We start from the raw sequence: 26,336 nt of genomic DNA on the forward strand, positions 1-26,336 counted from the left end.
ATGGTGAAAAGGCGGAGAGAAAGGAGGCGATGACGTTGCCGTGGAGGGAGAAGGGAAGGAAAGAGCCGAACGAGACCCTTAAAGGTCGCTACAGATCGTAAGAGCGCAGCCCGCGGCGAGAGACAAAGTGGGTGGGTGGGGTGGGGGGCAAATCACCGCATCCACGAGAAGGTCGTCGCTTTCCTCACCGGTGAACAACACATGGAAAGAATAAGGTGAGACATAAAATCTCACAGCCCGAGCCAGAGAGAGAGAGAGATGAAAGTGTCCCCGTCTGCACCAGGGCGTGCGTGTGTGTGTGTGTGACTCTTTCCCCGCGCTTCGTCTCTTCTTCGACTGACCTGTCGGTTGCATTGTTGCCCTCCTTCCATCGTACTTCGGGTACATCAAGAGACGCACACACAAACAAAATAACCGACGCCGTGGCCCGAATATCCAACGCACGAGCACCCACGCCGTGGCCGGAAAGTGCGCGCGCTCTCCCTGCCTCCATCTGAGCGCCGGGGCTCACAACCACCGAAAAAGGCGACCCCCCCTCGCCTATGCTGCTGTGGTCCCCCACGCGCAGAGCGGTGCGTATGGGAAGTATGGAGGGGGAGGGGAAAGCGTGACGACCCATCGACAGAGGCCTCTGCGCCGTGAGAAGGCCCCCCCATGCATGGGTATCTGCTGAAGGAAACGGTGCAGAGCATGGGCTGCATGGTGGGAGGGAGGAGAGGGGGGGCGATGTTATCGAATAGAGGCGGAGTGGGGAGTGGACTATGGAAGGCGGAGGGCAACAGAGAAAAAGAGGAGAGGTGCAACGAGCGCATGCAGAGAATGAGAAATGCCCATCGCCGCACAGTACAGCCAAAGTCAGCGGCACTGAAAAGGGGGTGGGGAAGTGAGGGGAAACGAAGAATAAGACCTGCGCGTGTATCCACATACGAGCACACACACACACACACAGGCACAGTTGCTCGCTCATCAGCATGCGGAGACACCGAAGCGCATAGACATCGACACATACGCGTGAGGGAACAAGCTGGAGAATTAAGAAACACGGGAAGGGAAAGAGAGGGAGAAGAAGAACAATAAAGAAGTCGGCGACGCCGCATGCAACTGAAAGGAGAAAATATCGTCAACGCGAGAGACGCCACCGCAGCTGCTCCTGCTGCCAGGTGTAACGGGAAGAGTGACCAAAACGAGGGAAGAGCAAGGAAGGGGAAAGACAAGCGCACCTCGCTTCTCCACACGCTGAAACTGTCGAGGCGCCTCGTGACAATCTACAAGAGCAGGTGAAAGAATCGCTACTCGCAAGTCAGCGTCGTCTGTGCCCTCGGCGCCGCTGCGCTATATTAAATCTCCTTTGAAGCAACGCCACGGTGCTGTTTGGGGGGGGGGGGGCGCAGCTGCCGTGGAGGCCCACCGCTGCGGTGGCACCGTGCTGCTTCTCGTGTGGAGGCGGCATCACCACCACTGATTCACCGCCGACCTCTGCAACATCAATGGGCGCCACTGTCGGATACAGCGGTGCACCCGCCGCACACACCTCAGTGCTGTTAACATACTGTGGAACCCCTTGCGGGGCTATCTGAGTCTCGTGGTCATCTGTCTCGTAGACAGCATTCATCCTGCCACACCGCGCCATCGCTACTGCAGGCCTAGATAATAGCGCCGGCGGTGGTGGCAGTAGCGGCGAAAGCGCCGCCTCTTGCGCAGTCCCCACCACATTCGGCCACACAGACAGGACGCACTGACTGCGTATCGGTCGCGGCACGGCTACGCTTGTCCCGCCTGCACCGCCACCTCCCCGAATTGCCTCTCTACCGTTGCCGTCAAACACAGCAGAGGGGAAAACGCCACCGGCAGCGAGGCCACTGAGGGCGTTCAAGTTGACACACGCGGGCAGTGGTGGCTGATTTACCAGCCCCTGCACGAACGGAACCAGCGAGTGAATAAAGCGGCAGGAAGCGCCCAAATTGCACATGCGCTTGAACTGAAAGTGCGCGCAGTGTCGTGGGCGCACGATGGTGGCCTCAGCGCCGTGGGCTGCGTCTCCGCTGAGTGCCTGGGACGTCTGCACAGCACCCTCAGTCTGCAGAATTAGCTCCGACAGTATGAATTGCGGGAAGCTGTTAAGTTGGTTTGGGGGGTAGACGGCAAAGACTATGCCTGGTGTGATGGTAGGGTACTCGAGCGTGTTGCGGCCCCCAGCGAGCTCCTCACGGATCATCTGGCGCACACCGTAGGTAGTGATGCCATTTTCGTTGACATGCACCTGCGTTGCCGTCGAGACGAAAAGGCTGTGGATGTATTGGCACTCCGCCGCGCTGGAGCAGCGGTGGTGTAGATAGCGGTTGCACAGCTGAAAGCGAAATCGCGTTTGGCTGCCGTAGCGCTCGGTCAGAGAGGCGTATTTAATGGCGCCACGCGTGATGGCAACCTGCTCGCTCTTGATGAGGTAGTGTCGTCGCATGCCAGAATCGTAAACGGAGAACTGCGACCCCGCAGGACACCTAACCTCATCTACCGCCTCGTCTTTACCGCCACCACCGTGCGTACGCCCTCGGTGCGCCTCTAGAAGCTCCGTGAGTTGGGAAACGGTGAAACCCGGCGTTGCGGCTGAGCTGATGACAGGTGACGGAGCTGCGGGGCTAGCGTTTGGCTTGCGTTGCGGCTGATACTGGTGGTGCTGATGGTTGTGGGCATGCCTGCACTGCTCCACCTCGGGGAGGTCTGGTGGTGTCAAAATAGGGTCCATGTAGGACGGCATGGTGGGCGCACCGTCGCTGTCATTCGGTTCGGCACTCAACCAAGCCTGCTGCCACTCGCGCATCGCCTCGGTCGAGGAAATCGCTGAGGGTGGCTTTGTGAGTCTGTGAGGCCCCTGCACCGCCGATGACCCGGTCTGTCCGATGCTCGTATCCGCGCCCGCGGTGCCAGAGGCCCCCACAGAGTCGATTGGGCTCTGCCCACGCACGTTTTCCTTTGGCAAAGACACGCGTGCACACCAGCCAATGCCGGAAAGACGAAGAGAGGCTTGACCGGGTGTGTGGTGGCGCGCAGTCGCGTTGAGGGAGGGGGGTGCGGTGCCGCCGCTGTCGTACCAGCTGTCAGTACCGCCACTCCGCTGGTGATGGCCCATGTCATCCGGAGAGCTGCGCAAAGCACCAGAGCGCCGCCGATTGTAGCTGTCGGCCCCGAAGTCTGCATCGACAGGAAAGCCGCCTGTCTCTTCAAAGAAATGGTCCATTGTTGTGTACGAGTGCTGCGCCGTTGCGGACGACGATGCTGCCCCGCTCTGGTCATGCGTGTCGAGGTGAAACTGGTAGGTGTGCATAAGGAACACGCCAGAGCTCGAGGTGGCGCCCGTCACTACGCCCACGTCGGGAAGGAGCCCGGTGTTGCTGCTGTGCCGCTGGTCGCTACAGCTGTAATGACTGCTGAGGCAACTTACAGCAGAAGAGGTACGCGACAGCGTTTCGCGTGCCTGCATAGCCTTCGGAGAGAAGGTGCCGGGGTCGTGCCCGGATCTGCTCGGCGATGCTGGCTGAAGACGGTACGGGGCCTCGCTATCGGACGCGGCCCCGCGGCTGCTGCGAGACGCGTGCGGATTAAGAACCGCATTCAGGTGCGGCGATGCAGGCGCAGAGCCACTGCTGCGGATGTCGGCGAGGCTACCCGGTAATGCAAGAGGGCTTCCAGAGTGACACGCACGGGGCGAGTGCGCTGGGCTGGAAGTGGTGGTGGAGGCTGTCCGGTAGGGGTTATGGCGACGCCACTGTAGCGAGGTGGTCGAGCTGGAGGTGCTGCTGGTGTTCACATTCAGGGGGTCATCGTCGCCGCTGCTTTTCACGGCGACTCCTCGCGCAGCGCTGCGAAGGCCGCCGGCGCGAGGCTGTGGGGAGCAGTGCGCCATCCCGCGCATGTCCGCTGCACTTGCCCCACTGGCGACCGGCGCGTGTCGCCCTGACAGCGGCGCCGCTATCCGGCCTCCGTGCCCGGCGGCGTCCCCCGAAGATGTGCCGCTCTGCCCCACCGAACCGTGTTGCCGCGGCCACGGCCAACCGCCGTCTCTGCCCAAGGGGAAGAGGTTAGGGTTGGGGATGTCTGCCTCCTGCATTCTCCGAGGACTGGCAAAAATACGATGCGTGAGGAGAGAAAGAAGAGAGGAGGCGATGTCACCCTTTGCAGGCGTCGAGTAGCTTCATGCAATACGGCTCGCATCAGACACCGCTGTTCTTCAACTCTGACTCAGCAATGTCTCCATACTATATGATCGCACACGCCCGGGTAGCTCGATGTGCCGAGGTATGCCGCGCACGTCTCCAAACTTGCTCGGCAGATGTCGCCTTCTTCGCAAGTCGTGTTCGACAGCTTCAACTCTCCAAGCGGTCGCCTCTGTCAGTGCCCCCCCCTCCCCCGCTTCTTCTCGCTCGCTCACTTTGCTGTCTGTCCGGCGCTCTCTCTCTCTGACGCCTCCCCTGCCCTCCTCACGGTCACAGAGTAGCGGCAAGGCGTCGCGCACTTCTCCCCCCACCACGTCTGCGTTGTGTGGGGTGGTCGACTAGGTCAACTGGTGGGTGGGAGACGAACTACAGCGTGGCAACTCCTGAATGAAAGCGCGCACCTCGATGCTGCCCGTCGCCGTACTTGCGTCTGCGTAAAGGCTGATGAGAGGAGGTGGAGAAGTCGACGAGGGGGAGAGTGGGTAAAGAGAAATTGAGGTTGTGCGGCTATGCGGTGGCTGTGAGTGGGCGATGAGGCCAGAGCAGGTCTGCCTTCCGGCGTTGTAAATTCACGTGCAGTACGATGCGCGCGCGAGAGGGGGGGAGGAGTAGAGAGAGAGTGTGTGTGAGCGGCGAAGAATGGCGGAAGGAGTTGAGGATAACTGAAGAACAAAGCACACAGATAAGGGGCAATGTAAGGGCTGGATCACCACGTCAACAAGCCCGCGCAGCGCATGCAGACCGCCTACTTCAGTGTGCGCGTGTGAGAGAAATGCACAACACCCCAAAGATGCCGACTCCAAAGCCCAGTGATTTCACTGCTGAAACACCGGTGCGTGTATCCGTTGGTAGCACACGCCGTGTGGTGGCGTGCCAGGCAGCAGGTGGCTTAGACGAGACTACAGTGAAAGACAACAGTGACGCCTGAAAGTCTGACTCTATTCCCTCCTGTCATTCCTCCGTACTCTGTGCTCGTTCTTGCACGCTCTGTGTCAACCGAAAACGCCGGGTAGGGGGGTAGGAGGGGGAGGGGGAGAGAACGAGAGAAAGAGAAAGAGAGAGACTTCGAGGCCGTGAGCGACTCTGCATTGTCGGCTCGATCGCTCCGCCTCCTGGGCGGTGTGTGCGTGCGTGACGCTCACACCGAGCCCAGGCCAGCAGGAGTAGAGAGCAGCTGTTATGCATGAGCAGCGATACGCATACACCCTGTGGTGGGGCTAGTGAAGGAGGGAGAGTGCGGTGCCACCCTGCCCCTCCCGCGCACTGTCTCACGCCCCCCACTCGTGTGGAAAGAAGAAGGGGCTCGGCTGGGTGGGACACGCACTCAGGAGGCATCGACAGCGGAGATGGTGCGAGGGAGAAGAGGCCACCGGGCCCCCCTTCTCCGAGAAACGGGCTGCTAAAAGCAACGCTGACAGGTCGAGCAGGAGATACCGCGCCCACGGGACACAGACAACCCGATCCCCCCTCTCCCCCCTCCGCGCGATCTCGCCGCACCGGTATGCGCCCCCCCCCCTCCCCTCCCGAGAGAGGATGCGCACACATGACAGAAGAAAACGATGCGCTTTCCCCGCAGGGAGTCGGCGCCCTCTCATCCCTGCTGGCGTAGGAGAAGACGAGGAGGAGGGTAAGGAGACAACGGCGCAGAAGAAGGGGGGAGGGAGGGCAAAGGTTGGCCCCCAGCATTCACCGTCCAAGGCGCAGCTTCACCACGGTGCACACGTGTGGAGATGAGCTGCTGAGGCAGTAGCAGGGGCTGCCACCATACACACAGACGTGCAGCGTCACACGCGTACCATGTGTGCGAGTGACCTCCCCACCCCCTTGTTTGCCAGCTGCTGTGCGGCGTCACCTCGCAAGTTCAACATCTCGCCAAACACGCGGCTCTCTCCTCCCCCGCAAACTCCTCATTGGCAAAACTACCGGGCTCCCTTGCGTGACTCACGACCTGCACTTCTGCACGGCCCTTGTAGAACTCTCTGAGGTTACTCGACGGTCCTGCAACTGCGGCAATCTCGTATTGCCACGCCTCTGTGGCCATCATGCCAGCAGATGTGCTGGAGTTTGACGCCGAGATGCATGCACGTGGCTCAGCAACTGCTTCATCTTTGCCTTCAGCGCCGCGTTAACGCGAGGTTGGTCGCGTATAACGGTACAGCATTCCATCGCCGTCGTCTCACCCACATACGGCGCTACGCGTTCATACAGCACCTGCATCGCCGGGTCACCATACCGCGCCACCAACAACCGAAAAAAGTGTAGCACCTCACCCATCAGCAGAAAATTTTTGGCGTCGTCGAGGTCGAAGGAAAGATCGGTTAATGCGCTGAAGGCTGTCGGCAGCGCTTCCTGCAGGAGGCACTCCCGGAAGATTTGCTGATTCCGCTGAGCCGTCGCAGCATCCACTACATCGGCGGCGCTGCTGTACTGGGCCACTGCCTGAGCGACAACGGAATCTGTCAACTCCTGCGTGAGCTTCTCCAGCACTTGCAGCGCCGCTTTGGGCAGCTCCAGTTCGGCTGGTAACGTCAGTGCGTAGCACAGCTGCCGCAGAATTGATATCCAGCATGCAGATGGCATGAGCCCAAAGGCTGCAACGCAGCCCCATGCGGAGACACTGAAGAGAAAAGTGAAGAACTGCTTGTACAGGCTGACCCGCTCTCGTGCACTCTCGCTCACCACACCCAGACATACCACCGGAGACGCCTCGCTCAGCTCACCAACAACGCAGAGGCGCTGCCACAGCAGTGAGGTGAGCCGCGCAACAGAAAGCACGCCACGATTGCCAGCTTTGTTCGCGTACTGGAACATCAGCCGCAGCAACTTTGCAAGTTCCGGTATGGTCTCCATCCAGTTGAGGCAGACCGCGACGTACTCCTCAATGTACGGCCGCAGCATCTCGTACGGTAGTGTATTGATGAGCTGATGAAAAAGCTGCCCTACACTCTCGCGCACCGTGGAGCTGCCCGCCAGTTGGTTCAAGACCTCCATCACCCGCTGCGTCACATGCAGAAACACCTGCGCAACAAGCACGTTTGTTCTTGACATCGCTGGCAAGGTGCTGAGCGGGGCATCTGACGACGTACCACACGCGGTGAGAGGTCTACCGACGGCCAAGCTGGACGTGTTGGGAGTGCTGCACATGGGCAACTGCTCACCCACGGAGCCATTCGGAGACGACGCCGATGAGCTGTTCACGCCACTCTCCGCTACCAGCTCTGCGCCGGTGCTGCTCTCCGTGTTACCAAGCCCCTTCGCTAGAGCACTCAGGAAGGAGATGACATCCGCTACGGTATGGTCTGCTACCCCGACACTCCCAGTAGCAGCAAGATTGCTAGAGCCGGTCGCGTTGCCGTTCATAGCAGGACAGGAGGCGCTGGTCTGCTGGAGGGAGTGCAGCGCTGAGCCCACGACGATGCGCACAAGCTCTGCTTTGCGACCCAGCAGCGTCGCCACCTCTGTGAGCACGGCAGTGGAGAGCACAGTAGCACCGTAGCTGTCCAGAGTGGCGGAGGCAGCGAGCAGTCGCAGCGCCTCCGGTGAGCTGTTGTCAGAAGCGGTCCTCGCCTCCTCACTACAGATGCTGAGAAGAATTCCTGTTGCCTCGTAGAGCTCGCGGCGATCGCTGGGCTGCAGCTGCGGCGCGGTCGTGACGATACTGTGCAATGCGTTGACCATGTCTGCCGCGTAGGTGACAAGTTGGCCCTTGAGCACCTGCACAAGGTAGCCAAATAAGTAGCAGATACGAGCTCGTACGGGGTCGCTGCGATTCACTACGCCGCACGGCTGCAGGAGCAGCCGCTGGAGCAACAGCGGAATAAACTGCGGGTGGTACGTGAAGAAGAGGTAGTAGCGACTCAGCACTTCGAAGAAGGCCAAGTGTACACATGTGGCCTCACCACTGGCCACTGCCTCCGTCATCAGGAGACGCTGTAGTAGTTGTGTGACGGTATCGTTCGGGTCTTTGAGGCTATCAAGACGGAGGGACTCGCCAATCTCGTAGAGGTACCGCAGCGCCGCCTCCAGCACCTCAGGGTCTGTGAAGTCCGCGTCATCCTTCAACGCAGACGTCTTCACTATACTGCCACCCTCGTTCAGCCGATTGAGCCCGGTGAAGAAGACACTGTGAAGGTGTGGCATGACTATGCCAGGGTGACGGCGGTGCAGCAGCCTCAGCAAGTTATGCAGTGCCCTCCGCTGATCAATCACCGAGTCCTCCCAGACACGGTCCTCGTGGTAGACCACGCCGGGAATTCTCGTTTGGTGAAAAAGCGTCGCGAGGAGCTCGACTGCCTCGGACTCTAGCAGGTACGTACTCTTGAGATAGACCTGCAGGAAGGGCAACAGCGCGTCACGCACGTCAAAGAGGTTCAGCTGGAGCACTCGAATCACCTGCGCAACAACGGCATGCAACGCACCTGCGAGCCCGTCGAGGAGGTCTGTCGTGACGGTGAAGGGTTGGTCCTGTAGCACCATACCATTCACCTCAACCACGGCAGCCGAGTGGGTGGCCGGCTGCTGCTGTGCGAGCGACGAGGAAGATTCCAGAAGGGCAAGAAACTGACCGGCTACGGCCACGGCGAACTTGGCCACCGCTTCGATGAAAAGCACCGCCGCCTCCGAGGGTGGCGGCAGCTCGAACAGCGACACCATGCGCGGCAGCGAGTCTACTACGCTTAGGGTCCTGAGGGACTCCATCTTCATGCCAGGGAGTTGCTTCTTCTCCACCAGCGCTAAGAGGCACTCGCAGGCCGCCACCTGCAAGGGCGGCACAGCGAGGAGGAAGTGGAGAAGATTGATCCAGTTCGCCGTCAGGAAGAGGCCCACATCAACCCACTCAATGTACGTGTGGATTACGGTCATGCACAGCTTCGCCATGTTGGGGTTGCGCACACGGGCGTCGCTAAGGAGTATGTTGTACCACATAGCCACTGCTTGCGGAATGACTCTCTCTCGCATCGCGTCCTTCAACTCCATGTTGCGAGCCTGCTGCTGCTTGCCGCGCTCCTGTCGATCCCGTGCGCACACGACACGCTCGTCGATGTACTCGAAGATGCGCAACACGTACACGGTGACCAGATCAGCAGTGGAGGGGTAGGGGCTTGGCGGGCAGCGGCTGAGCATTTCAAACAGATCATCGAAAAATGACTGCCAGCGCGCTGGGTAGAACATCTGCAGCCCCACCACCATCATCTGGGCGTGCTTGTTGATAACGTAGTCCACCGGCGCCACTGTTCGGGGCTCGAAGAGGTACCGGTGGATAAACAACAAGAGTGTACGGTACAGCTCCTGCGCTTGCACCGCGTCAACCGTGGCTGCCAGCATTGGGAGGTGATGAATGACTGTGTTGAAAGCCCAGAAGCACCGCAGCTCGTCCGCCGCCTCGTTGATGATATGAAAGCTCAACTTCAGCCCTTCCGCGCTTTCGCGCAGCTCCATCAGGTAGCGCTCCGCCTCGAGCCGTGCATTGTAAGAAACACTCATGTCAAAGCTGTGGGTGAGCTGCAGCGCCTGCGTAAAGCTCTCCGGGCTTGTCATGGCTGCACCCGGTGTAGACGCGCGAGGGAGAGAATTAAAGAAGAAAGCGAGCTCAGAACGCACGCGGTGAGGGTGCGCCTGCCGGCAGACGTCCTCGAACGGTGGCGGAGAGCGCAACAAGAGGAAAAAGACAAACAAGCGCGCGCGCTCGCAGACGAACGAGTCCAATACGGCGCCGACAGAGCCCACTTGGGTAAGCGGACGCGAGCAACCCAGCCAGAGGAGTAAGTGCAGGCAGAACGAGGGAGAGAGAGAGAGGGGGGGCGGCAGACGGAGAGGACAGGCACGACCAGTAGAGCGAACGGCAACGAGGGAAAGAATACAAGCAGCCACCGACGAACAGCAAAGAAAGCCCAAAAGGGAAAAACAAAGCAGCCGTGATACCCTCCAGTGCAGCACTGACTGAGCTGCGCTCCTCGACCAGTCGCCGTGTGTATGTGTGCCTGCGCGCGTGTGCTGACGAAGGCGGTTGTGAATCCCACAGGGAAAGGAGAGGGAGGCGAGAGGCGAAAGGGGGGGCCGACAAACGCCGCCGCACACGTGCGTGAGTGTTCCAACACAACGCAAAGAGGGGAAAAATGAGACGCGGTCAACTCTACGCGCCTCGCTCGCTACTCGACAGGCTGCTGTCCTTGTTGGATTAGGCGAACAGTGCGCCGGGTCTGTCGGTCGTGTGCCGACGACGACGGTGAAATTTAAGTCGTAGCCGGCCAGCTGCTGCGGAGGAAGCGGGCGGGGGGGGGGGGGCACAGAAAGGAGCGAAAAGCTGACGTCGCCCTTGACAGTAGCAGTGATGGTGGTGGTGGTGATGGAAGGGGTTGCGGGATCCTTAGTTACGCATTAGTTGCTTTAACAGATATTCTTTGACTTGCCTGCGCGTGTGTGCGGCCGTACCTGGTGGGCGATGGATTGAGGGAGGAAGACGAGTTGAGGAAGGCGCGCTCTCCCTCTTCGTGCGACTTTGTCTCCACGCCGCCTTGTCTCTGTCCACGAGTTAAGAGAGGAAAGAGACTGGATGGGGGTAGAGAGAGAACGGCACAGCCAGCATGAGATCGGTGGAGAAGCAGAGTAGAGAGGGGGCGGGGATACATCATCGTAGAGAGAGAAAGAGGGAAGAGCAATGGGCATCCACGCAGGACCGACGCTAAAATATGGCCGTGTTTGAGGAGATGCAACAGCTTTGGGTGTATCATAGAGACCCCCAAAGGTGGGCAGAGACCGAGTCCTGCAGAGAAGGGGAGGGAGAGCGCGTGAAGCAGGACAAGCCGCCAGTCGCACTGCAGCATGCACGTACTCCGTGATAAGGGCAATGCTGGCGCATTCCCTCAGCGGTGTATAGTGCGTCAAATGTGTGTCCTTCCTCGGGCAGCTGTGAAGCGTTGGGCGACTACAGAAATACTCGAACGCCCACGCCTTCGTTGAGTAAAACGTCTGCGGCACATCAACGGAGCGGGGGGTGGGGGGCCTTCGCCATCACATGGAAAGAGAGGAGGGGGCACCACGGCCCCCGTGTAGAAGAAGCCGCACCCAGGCAGCTTTGGAGAATGCAGAGCCCTCCCACGCAGCCACGGAAGCCTTCTCTCGCCCTCCCTCCCTCCCTCCTGCCCTTCATGCGCTCGGCCACCACGACACAAATGAAAAACACGCGTCGCCATCGCCACGGAAGCTGAAAAAGCATCAAGAAGTGAAGCTAGAGCAGATCGGGCCACCTCCACCCCGCAGATCAGCCCGCCACACATCCGTATCTCTTCAGCCGCGGCTTACACCCACTGTGACCAGCCGGGAAACATCACCGCCAAACGCTCCACTTGCTGCGCCTCCTCAATCAGCCTGCGCACATGCGTTGGAACGCTGAGTATGTCGCCACCGTCGTAGCCGCGCAGCTTCGCATCGATACGGGAAAGGGTGCGGGCGGCATCGGCACTACTGCCATGCGTCCGCACAGGCGCAGGTTGCCGTGCACTGCTGCACTGTGGCGCATCACCGACTCCGTCACCACTGGTGGTGTTGGCGCCGTCACCTATCACGCGGCTCGGGTGCGCTGGCGAGCCAACGACCCACCGCGCCAAGGGATCGTGCATGATGGAGCTCAATATCGTACGAATTAGCTCACGCTTGCCGCGCAGCAGCTGCATCGCTGCCTCCGCACAGGGGCACAGGCTTCCCTCCGTGCCACGCACACCGAGTCCGTCGATGATGTTGCGTGTGAGCCGAAACGGGACGAGCTCCGGCACGGGCAGCAGCCTGCCTTGATCGAAGGCGATGCCAAGGTCGATGTGCACCACCTCTGCCGTTCCCTTCTGCAGAAGTATGTTGTTGATGTGCCGATCGCCCAGCCCGACCACGTAGCCCACGATGCTCGACGCAGCGACGCTGCGGGTGAAGGTTTGCTGCCGATCCACCCACGCCGGGGCAGACGAGTACTCCTCCAAGAAGAAGTAGTGAAGAGCGGGCGTGAACTTCTCGTACAGGCTCAGCAGCACTTTGCACTTGCTGCTCTGCGGGGCGTTCTGCAGCTGCGCCCGGCACTCCCGCGTGGTCGGCTCACCAGGGAAGTACCGCTCATGAGCGCCAGGCAGCTCCTCCCTCCCTGTATAACGGCCCGTCAGGTACTCGCCGAGTGGAATGGTGTGTTCCACCCACTGCAGGATCCCGGCCGTTGGAGCCAGTGGCACAATAGTGAAGGTGTGAATGTGCAGCTGCCGCGTCGCTGAGCGCCGACGAAACAGACGATTGGCGGTGGCGAAGACCTGCCCAATGAGTGCGTCCTGTCTCAGGTCGTCGCCAGCCTTCAGTAGTTGCTGGACGACAGTGCCGTCGCTCAGCTCACACTGCAGCACCTTCGGCACGTTCACCCCACCAGGCGTCGTGAAGTAGTTGCGATACCGCGACACACACGGCACCGCGAGAGCGGCCCCTCCAGCAACGGCAGGCATGACGGAGGGGTCCACGGAGCTGGGTGGGGGGATCACCAAATGACACGCATCCTTGACCAACATGAAGTCCTTGCCAATGGTGTGGCGCTTGTCCGTCTGAGCTGTGGTGGCGCTGCGGTCAAACGCCAGCTCCAGGTACGCTGAGCTCAGCAGTTGTGCGTGCTGAATCTGGGTCGACAGCGGCGCGGCGGGCGATGCTCTGTGGTCAATGCGACTTGCGCCGCTGTCTGTGCTCTGTGCGGAGACCAGCCCAGCGAGGAGCTGACGCGCTGCTGTGATCTTCGCCTCGTCCGCCATGTGCAGTGTGTTGACCTCTCGCGATTTGGCGAATGTGTGGCCGTGGTAGAGGGCCAACAGCGGCCACACGATGTGCATCGGGTAATCACGCGCGATCCGCGCAACAAGGAAGGCCAGCCGCTCCCCTTCATGCTGGCCACCTAACCGCGCAGTGAGCTGCCCCGCCAGAGGCACAAACACTGCTGTTGGAATTCGCTCCACCGCCTTGTCAAGCACTTTGCTCAGCACCTCGCCACCGCCCGGCTCCATGTCTGCGACACTCAGCCAGAGCTCCACAAACCCAAACACAGCGTGCACAACGTCCTCCTCATGGTCCACCGGCAGGCACTGCACCTCCGGGGAGGCAGCCGCGCCGCAGTGGGCATGTCCGGTGACGCCGCGAGCCGCACCCTGCCGTGCCGCTTGGTGAAACTGTAGAAACCGTGAGTAGGCGTTTAGAGCGCTGCGGCGGTAGAGTCCAAAGTTTGACTTCTCGCGCTGCCACTCGTCTTCAAGCCGCTTGATATCAGCTGCAAGCTCCCGAATGCGTCGCCGTATGACGCGCAGTTGGTCTTCGCTGAGGAGTACCAATGGTACGGCCCCAACAGTCCCATCAAGGACAGTAGAGCGACCACGCACTCCTCTCAGAGGTGCCACACTACCGGAGTTTGCCTGCCCAAGCAGTACCGCCACAGTCGTGGCCCCAGCCGTCGCACCGAGCTCCGCCACACCGGGCGGACGGTGAAGTGGTACAGCAGCTCGTCCCATGCTTGGCTGCGTCGCCGCCTCCAGCTGCGCCTCCAGGTCCGCCTTGAGCCGCTTCGACTCCTCCACGCTCTCGCAGAGCTGCTGATGCTCGTGGCTTGTCAATCGAGCGGCAATGTCGTCGGCGAGTGTGTGACACAGACGCGCCAGCAAGAAACTGCAGGTGCCACTGTTGTCAGAAGCCGCCGCACGAGATAGAAATGGATCACGTACGAGCTGCGACGGCGGCAGCAGCTGGAGTTCCCTGTGCCAGAGCATCAGCTGCTGTATCACGCGCGGGTCCTGGGGCGCATGCCAGGGTGCGGTACGCAGTAGGGTGACATTAGAGTGTGTGGCGTCTACCTCCCCGGGCACCACCGCTGCTGTTGCTGCTGCTGCTGGCTGAAGAAGTGCTAAGGCCTCTTGCCACTTGCCGAGGCCGTAGGCAACTTGTGCCGTACGGAGTACTAGACCCACTTGGCCCTCGTGACCCCATGACTCTGCGGTGGTGGTGTCTCTGATAGCTGATGATGGCGATGCCTGGCCACCTTCGCCATCCATACCTCTGGCGTGCTGCTCCTTCCAGTCCCTCAGCCAACGGTGCGCCGTTGCCGCGTCGTGATTCAACAGCGCCTGCTCTGTCGCACCAAGCATAAATTGATACCAGGCCGCGCCATCACCGTAGACCTGACACAACGCGTGGCGTACGGAGTTCAGCAGCTTCCTGGAGGTGTATTCAACAGTGGACGGCACCTGTGCAGTCGCCAACTCGGCAGCGTCCCTGCCTGGCCCTCGACTTACCGAGCCGCCAGCTATGCTCTGAAGCCACATGGGCAGCTTGACTACACAGTCGCCTTGCTTCCACTGTAGCGCAGCGCCACGACCACGCGATGGCGCCCCCGTACTGCGCTTCCCCGCAGCTGAATGGGCTGCCATGAAGCGCACCGCGCAGTCGCGTACTTCATTGAGCGCCTCTGCGGCGATGACAACGGCCACAAAGGCGCTGGGCGACAGCCACTGACGCAGGGCCGACTCGGCGCGGCGGACGTGCTGCACGCTCAACAGCGGTTGCCCATTCGTGAGGGCAGCAAAAGCATTGAGAAGATGAACGTAAAACGCCCCAGACGACGCTGACCTCAATGGCGCTGCACGGGGCTCTGGCGCCGCCGTATTCCCGCCCAGCAAAAGGCGATCGAGCACCGCGCGTGGCACGCCCTCGGCTGGGCAGTTGCGGGGGCAGCCGGGAGTGCCTCCACTGCCACGGGACCACCGACCGCACTTCCAGGCGGCCTCAGCGAGTAAGGCCTGCAGCGATGCCTCGTGAGCAGACGTCCACGACGACACCGTGTCGGTGTCAGCAGCAGCGTTGTGGACGGCACCACCGGCTGTGCCTGTGAAAAGAGCGGCCGCCTCTGGCATTGTCGATCCGCTGCCGGCCGCGCTCTCAGGAACACAGAAATTGCGCACCACGTCACCCGTGACGCTACACTCCTCAGCGCCACTGTGGCTACGATGCCACACGGCGGCTGCGCATTGCCGCTTGACGGGATGCAGGCTCAGTAAAACGTCCAATGCCGTGGAGGGAAAGCCGTGCTGAAGGAGAAGCGCAGCACGCAGTAAGTGTGCTGCCCAGGGGTCAGGTCGACATCCCTGCACGTCACTCCGCAGCGCGACACTGCGCCTTGCGGCATCTGTAGTTGCACCACCGAGTTCGTAATCAACCCCCGCGCCAGCATTGGGGTCGTCACCACTCCACAGACTGCTGTTGGTGCGGCGGGTCTCGCTCTCCTCCAAGAAACGCAGCTCGTCCAGCCAGGCAGCCGCCGCGGAAGGGGCAGCGCCTAGTCCATCGTCCACCCCGCTGCCAGCGGACACTGCGGAGGCGACGCCACTTTCGCGGTAACGCGCGACGCGGCGGATGACATTGCCACTGGAACGACTGCGCTCCGCGCCGAGGAAGCTTGCACAAGCTGCATTGCTGCTGCCCATCAAGAGACTCCATCGCACAGCGTTGCTGGGTGGTCGAGTGTGTGTGCAGGACTGCAACCGCATCATGAGCGAGACCCCCACGACATCATCCAGATCTAGCTGCTCCTGCACCGACGCGTACAAGTCGAATATGTCCTCCGCAAACAATCGAGTCTTCTGCCGTACTGCGTCGTGGCGTTCGCGGGCGCGGCCACCGCTGCGGGCTACGCCAGAATTGCCTGCGTGCGACACAGACGCGCTGGAGGGATAGTCGCTAGGCTTGGCAAACGGGAATAGCACCGAGTAGGGTGCGCTTGACACTGTCAGCACCGCTTCGCTGGCACTGGCACCATCGCGAAGCATCACGACCGATCGTGTCGTCTCCGCTTCCTTACAGAGCGCTGCAGCGCCGGTTCGCGGTCCGTAAAGAGACTCGCCGCTGAGCTGGGAAAAGAGGAGAGCAACATGCGGCTCGCCTACTTGCACCGCAGCACGAGCAAGGCGTACTGCAGAAATGTCGCCGAGCCAGTAGCACTCTTGCATGTCCTGCAAGGACGGAACAGAGCCGAGGATCGATGGCCAGGGAACCGCCTCGACCTGGGCGTCGTCTCCTGAGGCCGCTGCTGCCAGGGAACAGGGGGCTGCCTTGGCACGACCAGGCGGCACCACGGTGGCTCCTTTGAGGCCACGTTGGCGCGTGGCGCGCAGTAGCACCACACGGCACTGCTCAAGAACATGAAGGAAAAGGCGTGCGGTATGCGCGCAGCGCTCCGCCTGCTGAAAGACGTGCCGATCCAGCTGCCGGCTCCACTCTTGTCGAATTGCACGATGCCCTTCGCTCTCGCGCAAGCACAGTGCATGCAGCAGCACAGGGAGAAGCAGCTCCTCCGCAATGCGCACATGGCGGCCAGCGCTGTTGCATGTTACGCTCATGGCATCGATGTCCCACACAGGTGACCCAGTCGTGGACGTTGGCACCTCCACAGGGCCCTCGACAGCCCTTAACTCCGCCATCAGCAGAGGCACTAGCGAGGCCCACAGCAGACTCTTCTTCAGCATACCATAAGTGTTGGCAGCGGCGAGGACAAAGCGGCACAGAAAGGCGCACTGGTTTGGCGGACACTGCCGTAGCGGGGCCCACACAGACGAGCTCCTGAGGTAGGCGTCAGCAGCACCATCTAGCACGTCACCTCCGCCGTGCCATGGATGTGCCGGTGAGCCGCACATGCTACTACGAGTCACCCACACAAGACGCCGCTGAAGAGAGGAACCGACACGTGCTTTCAGAGATGCCAGTGGCACACCGCCCCTCGTCCCGGCAAGCTCCCCGGCGACCACGGATGGCACTGTGCCCTGCTGCAGGCACGCGCTCACAATGAGCTGTGCAACTGCCTCGTCAACGCTTGACAGAGTCCCTGCAGATCCTGTCAGTTCCGCCCCATTTGTCTTCTCCAGACTCAACGCGATGCACAGCACCCACGTGCGTAGCGCGCACCTTCCCAGCTCGGCGGCGTCTGCATCAGTGCACCAGACAAGTTGCTCCAACGTGCTCAGCTGATGCCGGTACGCACGTGCCAGAGTTTCTGCAACGATGCCCTCTGCAGTTTGGCCGCTTGAGAAGCCGTCCTCAGTCATCGCAAACTCGCTTGCCGCGAGGCGCGTGCCGACCAAAGAGCCGTCGAGTGGTGCGCCATGCCTCAGCCACTCTACTGCAGAGCCCACTGCTGAGGAGACACTTGATACGGCCGCCGCACAGCGAGGAAGCGTGGCTGCTTCTCCGCTCAACACGACACAGAGCGAGAGTGCGCGAAGTAGCCTAAAGGCGGCGAGTAGCTGCTCAGATGCCGCGTCCTCAATCAGCATCTGCAGGCCTGCTGCGCTGGCACCGTGCGTGTCCTCTCCGGCCGTACACATTGGTGAAAGAAAGTGAGGCCGATCCGGTGCGGCCGCGTATTCGGTTGGGGAGGGCGCCATGTTGAGGTGGCACAGGCAGTAGAGATACTGAATGGTGTCCAGCATGACAGCGCGAACTTCGAGCGCGGATAACTCAGCTGGTCGTAGCGAGCCGCACGTTCGAGCGCGAGAGCGACGATGCACAGTAGGTCCTCCGGCAGCCGGTGGTACGTGGCCGGCACGGAGGCACACCGATGCGACACGCAGGCACCGTACAAGCAGCGCCTGAGCTGAGTCCACAGCGACAGTAACATCTTGGAGCAGCGGTGCGGGGGGCAGAGGCGTGGCGCCAGTGCACGCGAGGCGCATCTGCATGGAAGCAGCACAGCCCTCCGGTGAGGTGAGCCTGTCCACGTCCACGTTGCCGCCCGATCCCTCCACAGCATCCCGGGCGTCCTCCGGCTCGTCCCCACCGCACTCCTCGTCGTGCCCCGAGACGTAGCGAAGAAGTCGCCGGAGCCCCAAAAGGCGGACGCGCGCACGCGTGCGGGAGAGCGGCGCCAAAAATGAAGATCGATGTGCCTCGTAGACCGTCCAGGGCCACTGTTCCCCCTCGAGCTGCAGGCCGCCGTCACCGCCGGCAGACCCCTCAAGACCTCCACTGCGCGCCGCATCCTCTTCATTCTTCTCTGCTTCGTCATCTGTGGGCTCCTCCACGTCGACGACGCGACACGCAGGCTGTAGCCTCTCATTGTCAGCGCTTGGTTCGCCGGCGGCTCCCGTCACACGCCCACTCTCGGTGCCAAGATAGGCGAGAGCCTCCTGCTGCCAGTCAAATCGCTTCAGGTCTGGGTCGCTGCGGCACAGCGCAGCCCACGTTGAGGCAATCAGCGGCGACACCACCGCCAAAGGTGCAAGGCTGCGCGCCAGTATGAGTCGGCAGTGGCGGAGCTGGGATGCTGGTGCAGACCCTTCCCATCTGGAGTGCTGAATGTTACGGCAGCCGATTCGGGCGACCTGCCAGACATGCAGCAGCGCGCCGCAGACAAGTCGCCGCGCCGCCGCCGCAGGGGAGCGCCGAAGGCAATGAAGAAGGTGGGTGAGCACTAGCCGCAGGGCATGTGGCTCAGCAAGCACACGAGCAGAGCACCAGTGAGTGGAGATGTGCGCTAGCAAGGATAGTTGCTGAAGCGCGCGGAACTGCAGCTCCAGAGACAACCGCCCCGCACTGCTGCGGTACACCGCGTGCAGGAGTGCGTAGAGGTACGTGCCGTTGCCTTGCATAAAAAACCCTGTCATGACGTCCTCCGTGAGGAACGCAGGATCGACAGATCGCCTTGCATTCGGCTCATGAATCATTGGCGAGTTAAACTCACCTTCGGGCGCTACTGCAGGGGGTACGAGCAAGGAGAGGCAATACGCCTCCCAGTCTGCTGGGTCGCTCGAAGTCTGACCAGGGGTCGACCCTTGCGTTGGGTCCTCTTCAGCACTCGCTGCCACACGGCCCTCGTTCAAGCTTGCGAGCAGCATACCAGTCTCATGACCAACAACTCTCAGCAACGGCACGGAGGTGATCCTCTCGGCCACCCAGGAGAGAGCGCGCTGCAGCTGCTCAGGTGCTCCGTAGACAAGTGTTTCTGGCTCGGCAGTGGGACGGTGAAGCCCCACCAAGGCCTCTATAATGGCATCTGCCTGGGCAGCGAGCAGCACGTCGAACGCAGCTCGCTTGTGTGGCCACACACTGTGATGCTGCAGGTAGAAGAGGAGCACCTCCGCTGCGTTCGACGCCGTGGTGGGGTTACACAAGACTGCCCGTGCGGCGGCGGCGCTGAACAGTGGCTGTGCCAAAGTACTGCTCATGTGTCGGTGGCCAGCGAGAACCAGGTTCACGCTCTGCACCAACAACGTCGCCTCAGCCGTGTTGAACTGGGCCTCGAGCCAGTATAAGCACCGCTGTGCCACAGAAGTCCACGCTGGCGTCAAGTCCGATGCGTCTACATGACTCGAGTGGGCGCCGCCACCGCCGCGGAGTTCGGCTGCAGTCTCCACGTGGCTCACACGACGGGGCCAGCCGATGTGTTTGCGGGAGTCCTCTGCTTCTCCGAAGTGAACGAGACCCGCAGCGTCACCAGTAAAAGATGACACCAGCGCGTGAGACGTGAGGACGAGGAGTTGCGCCAAAATGTCTGGTAAGTACGTCAGCAGCAGGCACAGAGGAGCGAGGCGGTGGAGAGCTGCCACGTCTGGCAGGTTAGCGGCACTATGCTGTGCTTCCGCGGCGGTGGCCTCGTCCTGCTTAGCGGTCGCCTCACTGCCGCCTACCTCCGTTCGACGACGTCGTCTCGCTGCAGTCAGCGCCTCTCCAGCACGTTTGGGCTCCTCCTGCATCTTTTTCGCGAGCGTATCAGCGTATGTGGAAATCAGCTGCTCGTAGAGGGCATTGTCTGCGGAGACGGCCGTGCAATCGCCCCCGCCGCGGCGCGTCGCGAAGAGGGACCACTGCGCCTCCGTCGACTCGGTCATGAGCAGCAGCGCCAGAGGGGAGAGCTCGGAGAGGTGATGCTCGACAAACGCGGCTTGGGTCGCGTAGCCGAAACACTCCACCGGCAGCGCTGCCTGAGGATGGCGGTACTCGCACAGCCACATGAAAAGGAGGGGCCGGACATGCATTCGGCATAGGTGAGTGTAGGGCAGCGAGCGCGGCAGCGAGCGCGGCAGCGATGCGCCACTCACCTGTGTCACCTCCAAAGCGGCGCTCTCCAGCACCCACACCGACAGCCGCTCAAGACACTCTACCACGAGTCGATGGTGCGTGAAACCGCGGGTCGCCCAGCACTCAAGCAGGGTGTACAGCACGTCCTCCAGAAGCTCCGGAGCTGCTCGAACGGCCTCTGACAAGGCCAGCAGGCTCGTCGAGCAGAGTGTTTGGGTGGAGGAAAACATGCCGTCACGTGCCTTCGTGAGGAGAGTGCGAAACACCTGTGCGCGCCGAGCAGAAAAGGCGCGGAATAACGCGCCGACCTGCAGCGCCGCGTGGTGACGCACCGCATACGGCGTCTTCTCGGCGAGAAACTCAAAAGAAAAGCGGCCCAGCACTTCGGCCACGGCTGGCTCGCAGCGTGGCAGCACCGTGAAGGCCGCCTGAAGAAGCGCGCACTGCCAGGCAGGAGTGCAGACTGGCATATCCACGCGTCTGTCATCTGTGAGCTGAGCTGTCCAAAGCTCCAAAAGGCGGCCCCCGTGTGCGTAGAGGAACGCGGCTGCCTCGCTGCACCCCTGCCAGCCCCGCTGCTCGCCACCGTCCCATATGGTCGCAGGGCATCGGCGCTGGACCGACCACCGGATGTCAGCGACGGCGCCACAGAGGAGGCCGCTGCATAGACCTGGGCCCAGCTGATAGCGGTAGCGCGCAAACAGCACCTGCAGGACCTGTATTACAGCCCGGCAGCATTGCCCATCTGCAGCGGCGCCTGTGGACGCACTCGCCTGCTGTGGCGGCAAGCAGCCGAGGAGTGCCAGGAGGCGCAGCATAGCTGGGAGCGCCAGCAGCACCGTCGGCAGGAAAGGGAATTTTTGAAGTAGTCGGTGTTGGTTCGGCAGTACGACATCGTCCAGGGCTGCGGTATCGCCTTCGCTGTGTCCTCGAGCAGCATTGCGTGCCGCATCTGAATCTGCACTAGCCGCGTCAAGGAGGGACTGCTCCTGCAGTATGGCCACAACGATGCGCCAAATCGCGGAGATGTCCGCTAGTGGCTCCGCAGTGTAGGCACCGATGCGCGTGCGTGAGCAGGCTCGCAGCACCGTGCGCAGCGTGTCCACCGACAGGTACAGCGATACCGCCACAATGCGCGACACCTCCCGAGAGGTTGGGTTAGAGGGGCGCCATCGACTGAGTCCACGCACGCCATCATCGAAGATTCGCGCAGTCAGCGTGGCGGTAAACTGTACAATCGTGCGCTGAGGGTCGACACAGGCAAAGGCCGGGTCCAGCAGAACTGTGCCGACATCGCGATACATGACATGCAAAGCCGTCCAGAGCGGAAAAGACGCGTCAACCGCGTGTGCGTGGTCGAGCTCTGTCGCGACATGATGACACAGCCACAGCACTGCGTAGTAGAGGCGGCCGCCGCCGGCAGCAGAGAAGCGCTCCAGTAGAGAGAGAGGCGCCGCGTAGAGGTTGGGAGAGGCGCACAGCAAACACAAATCTGCACGAGCGGCCGAGGCCTCTTCGCCTACGTCGAGGTCAGTGGCGGTGCCGCCACCAACCTCGGTAGCGCCCTCAGGGCACCCGCTTGCTGCGCTGAGCCTTGTGCCACCCGCCACTGAGTGCACAGGTGGTGTGTCCTTCACCACCCCAGCAGTAGCAACACCACGTTCATCCGCTGCATCGGAGCGGTGACGTGCGCACGCGTTTTTCTCAGGTGGTGACCAGAGTCCAGCGCGCCGCCACCGCAGTAAGAGATGCAAAAACTGTACACACTGTACACTCAACGGGAGCGCCATCGATGACGCATCCAAGCCCAGCCGCACGGCGGTGTGAGCATCTGGTGGGCCACCGCCTCCATTGTGATTGGCTTCATGCTGTAATACAACGGCAGCCGTCGACTCTGCGAGCGCGTGCCTCAGCTGGGCACGCCTCATAAGCCATGCGACAGACGCCTGCACACTCAGTGTCAACATCATCTGAAACGCCCGTGGCACTGGTCGGCGAGGTGCTGGCATCGAGTGTTCTGACGCACCTATGCTGAACGCAGCCACGTCCGTGCCTGCTCTCCCATCCTTGTCCAGTTCGGCCGCCACGTCCTCCGCCGAGACACTGCCGTCTTGCACATCAGCGCGACCAGTCCTCATTCGGGATGGCAGCCGAAGCATCCACTGCGCGTCAGCTGCGTCGCAGAGCACTCCAGGGACGTGTGACGACGGTGACGTCACGGCCGCATCGAGCAGCGTACACACATGTTCAACATAGGCGCTCACCTCATAGCGAAGGGGGCCTCGCAGGCGGGGTGCAATGGCCTCGGATGAAGTGGGGAGTGAGGAGATGCCGTTCAGTGCTATCCCTTGGCCAAGTTGCATGGAGGCCGCCATCCCCATCCGCTCCGCCACCTGCTGGCGCGCGAGACACATGCGCAGTGCCGTGCATGCGTAGGTCTCCGCTAAGCCGAGCCATGCCATAAACTGAGGAGCAGAGAGGGGTGCCATCGTATCGACTCCGCTCAGCGAGCTCCTCGCCCCTAGGGAGACGCTTGCTCCCGCCAGGATATCAGCGCCGACGCCGCCTGCCTGCCTGACGGAGGGTGCACCTCCACCGGCCACGTCACTGCTGCCGCTGCCACCATCCGATGCGCGTGCAATGGCCTGCGCAGAGCCAAAGAAAAACGTTGTATTGGCGGCTGCATGGCACAAGAAGAGGAGGCCGATGTCTCCCGAAGGACCGTCGCTGAAGTCCCCTGCGTGATCGTCGTCCAACACGTGGGGTCGCTGCGGCTCCGCTTCCATCGTCCCAGAGTCTACCTGGGTGGAGGGGGACGGGGGGAGGGTCATCTCCCACAGCCGTGTGCACTGCACCAGCGTGGCAAAGCGGGTGAGCAGCAGCACCAGCGAGGCGGAGAGCACGGGAAGATGCGCGTCGTAGACACCGCCCACGGCGTGCGAGCGCTTCTCAGCGTTTACGGTAGTGTCCAGCCGCGTACACTCCCCAGCCACACCGGTGGGCGATGCGGTTGCGCCTACCCCCTCGCATACGCGGCGCATGTCCCGCTCCCACGCACGAAGCTGCGCAACGGCGCGCTGAATGAGAGCACGATGGTGGTCGCCCCAGGAAACCAGTAAGCCGCTCAGCAGAGCTCCAGACAACACCGGTAGATGCCCACTGCCGGAGGCACCCGCAAGACCACCGCTCCTCGGCGCACTATCTGGTGCGGCTGAAGACAACGCTACCTCGTACCGGCGGTGGAGGTGCTGTTCGAGCAGGACGACCAGCACTTGATAGACCGGCTCAGACGGAGCGAGCGCGTCCTCGTCATGCCGAACGATCAAGGCAGCACTGTCACTGACACCGCCCGTACGGCCCGCCCAAGGCGCTACCGCTGGCGTTGCCGCCGTCGGCAGAGAGCGTCGCGCCACCACCGCGAAGGCGTAGTGCTGCGCCGATAGACGGCAGTGCGGTGCCACCGCCTTCACCGCCGCGAGGAGCAGCGGCCCCAGTCGAAGCCTAAAGTGACCGCACAGTGGAAGGAGCACATCCTCGACAAGGCGGTCGGCGACGGTCTCCGGCACCCGCAGCGTCGCGCACGGCTGGGCAAAGAGGTGCAGCAGGAAGAGAGCCGTGTCGGATACGACGTCCTGTACAGTGGCGCTGCTGGTACGGATGCTCGAGCTGCCGAAGCGGAGTACCAATGGGGTGCCACTGGTTCGCCGTCGAGCACGAGTGACGGCAGATTGCGGAGGTTGCTGCTGGTCATCGTGTCTGGAGCTAGCAGTAGTAGCGACGGTGTCGCTTTCCAGCGGCCCAACAGGCATGAAAAACTCCTCTTGCAGGGCGTCAACCAGGAGCTCAGCAGGGTGGGGAGTCGCCGGTGGCGGAATTCGTGGAGCGTCTGGCGCATCATCGGTACTGCCCCTTACTACTCCATCCCTCGCGTCGACGTAGTCTGGCTCAATCCCTCGAAGACGCTTGTCTGCTCGCCTCGCCTGAGATCTAGTGCAGTCGTGCCGCGTCTTCTCTTCGTCCTCGTCATCCTCCGCCTCGTCATTCGCCTGACCGACTACCATGCCACAGTGCGCGGTGTGCCCGCCGCCGCTGCGGCTACGATTCTCCCGTGCAGCCTTCCACCGACAGTAGGCACCATGCGTAGCAGATGCGATGTAGAGCACAACGGCGCCAAAGTCGAATACCTCCTGCAGTGGCGAACAGGGAAAGCTGAAGAGCTCTCGACGAGAGGTGAAACTGTATGCGTGTCGGTGCTGTGTGAAGATAAGGTGCATCGTCGGAAGCACAGACTGGTGAAGGAGAACAAGGAGGTTCCTCGTTGGCGGCCGCAGCAACGCACTCGACGCAGCTGCAACACCGGATGTACCTCCTCGATCTACCAAGTCGACACCTTCGTTGGTCTCAGCTCTGTCGAGCATGTCGTGTGCGGCCGGCGATGCCATCGCTGTCACAGCGTCCGCCGCATCAGCGGCTGTACGGCGGCTGTGCGCGTGGACGTCCTGCCACAGCTCCTCGCCTACAACGTCGGCAAATGCCACGGAGAGTATGACTGTCATAAACTGCATCGTCTCCAGCCGCCACACATCGTGGCGGGGCGTGTGGTGCGGAAGGAAGAAGAAGTCACAGAGCAGCTTTACCACCTCGACCGGGGCGCGGGCGGCGGTGGGGTGGTCGTAGCGAAACCGATGGCAAAGCTGACGAAGCACCGCGATACAGTAGGCCTCTAGCCGTAGATCCGGTGTTGGGGCCCGATGCCGCTCCTTCACCACCTCGATCACTCGCCGCACCAACGTCAATGCCGCTAAGGCATCGCCATCCCCATGCCTGCCAGCATCAGCCGCCATGGACGACGATGGCGGGTAGGCTGTGGTGATCTGCGGAAGGGCACAGAGTCGCATGAGTACCTGCGCATACACGCATGCGTCGTCAGCGCATGGCGCAGCTACCCAGAGTCGCCCGCCAGGCACTTCCTGAGCTACGAGGTTCGGGGCCACCATGAACACGTCAGTGTTGGTCTCCTCCTCCACACACACGCGTTGTATCAACGTGGCAAGGCGCTGTGAGAGACGCACCAGGAATGCCGGCGTGATCAGGCGGGCGTAGCCGGACCACCGAAGCACCTCGATCAGAAGTCCCGCATAGTCAGCGCCAACCACAGCGACAAGCCATTCACTCTCGAGTACTTCGAGAATGTGATTGCAGAGAATACTGAGCGGGGACGCGTTCTTCCACAGTAGCGGCGCCTGACTCAACTCGCCACGGAAGCTGCTGAGATACAGACCGTCGTCGTGGGCATCGTCGCCCCTACCCCAGACGTCCTCCGGGGCCCCATGTTCGCCTGCGCGCTGCTCACCCCTGTGAAACCATTCCGACGTCGAAGAGGACTTCGGTGGAGCGCCGCCAACCGATGCGCTTGCTAGAAGCTCGTCATGCACGCCACCAGCGTGCAAGGCAGTGGCGCTCCGTGTTCCGCCCAGTGTGGTGCTGCCAGCCCCCGCGCCCCACGACATTAGTGGCTCACCCTCCTCCGCGAGTGAGGTGTGCAGACTCTGGAAGAGTTGGGTGAAGGGACGAATAATGTCGCCCCGCAGGCGCCGCCGTCGCGCCTCCAGCGCGTCACGACGTCCGGTGGCCACCGAGGCAGTCCCGGACCGGAGCTGCGCCGCTCGACCGCGTGATGCATTGATGGCATCCTCAGAAACAGCCACGGCGCTTGCGGCATTCTTTTCCGCGACGCGGCAGTACGTCATGAGATTTGGCTTTACAATTTGCTCTAGCACGAAGACAAGCACGTTGGAGACGATGTGTTGGCCGAGAACCGCGTGTGGAGTGGTGCCGTGCTGCTCTGCTACCGACACGAAAAACTTCGCGAACTCGAGAATGCACTGACCCGCCTCTTCGGTGCTTTTGGCTGAAACACCCGTGGCCGCGTCGGACGTGACGGCGTTCACATCTGCGATAATTTTGTTTAGCTGCGCCTTGAGGCGCGCGCCGTCCACGTTGGCGAGAAACGACTCCATGTCTGCAGAGACTGAGCAGGTCGGGGGAGGAGGGCGG

At 61.8% G+C, this 26,336-nt stretch overlaps 3 protein-coding genes across 3 annotated transcripts; all 3 read right to left on the reverse strand.

Annotated features, from left to right (window-relative positions):
- Positions 1–1,300: 1,300 nt before the first annotated feature.
- LPMP_020070 (hypothetical protein) lies at positions 1,301–4,105 on the reverse strand (the record flags this gene model as incomplete). The annotated part of the gene is made up of 1 exon (XM_010699850.1): positions 1,301–4,105. The coding sequence occupies one exon, from the start codon at positions 4,103–4,105 to the stop codon at positions 1,301–1,303; it is 2,805 nt and encodes a 934-aa protein (XP_010698152.1).
- A 2,146-nt stretch (positions 4,106–6,251) lies between these two features.
- On the reverse strand, positions 6,252–9,749 carry LPMP_020080 (exportin T (tRNA exportin)-like protein; the record flags this gene model as incomplete). The annotated part of the gene is made up of 1 exon (XM_010699851.1): positions 6,252–9,749. The coding sequence occupies one exon, from the start codon at positions 9,747–9,749 to the stop codon at positions 6,252–6,254; it is 3,498 nt and encodes a 1,165-aa protein (XP_010698153.1).
- A 1,760-nt stretch (positions 9,750–11,509) lies between these two features.
- Positions 11,510–26,299, reverse strand: LPMP_020090 (phosphatidylinositol kinase related protein, putative; the record flags this gene model as incomplete). Its single annotated transcript, XM_010699852.1, has 1 exon — positions 11,510–26,299. One exon carries the CDS (start codon positions 26,297–26,299, stop codon positions 11,510–11,512), a length of 14,790 nt encoding a protein of 4,929 aa, XP_010698154.1.
- Between the last annotated feature and the right edge of the window lie 37 nt (positions 26,300–26,336).

The sequence above is a fragment of the Leishmania panamensis genome (genome assembly GCF_000755165.1).
Source record: "Leishmania panamensis strain MHOM/PA/94/PSC-1 chromosome 2 sequence".
Lineage (NCBI taxonomy): Eukaryota > Euglenozoa > Kinetoplastea > Trypanosomatida > Trypanosomatidae > Leishmania > Leishmania panamensis.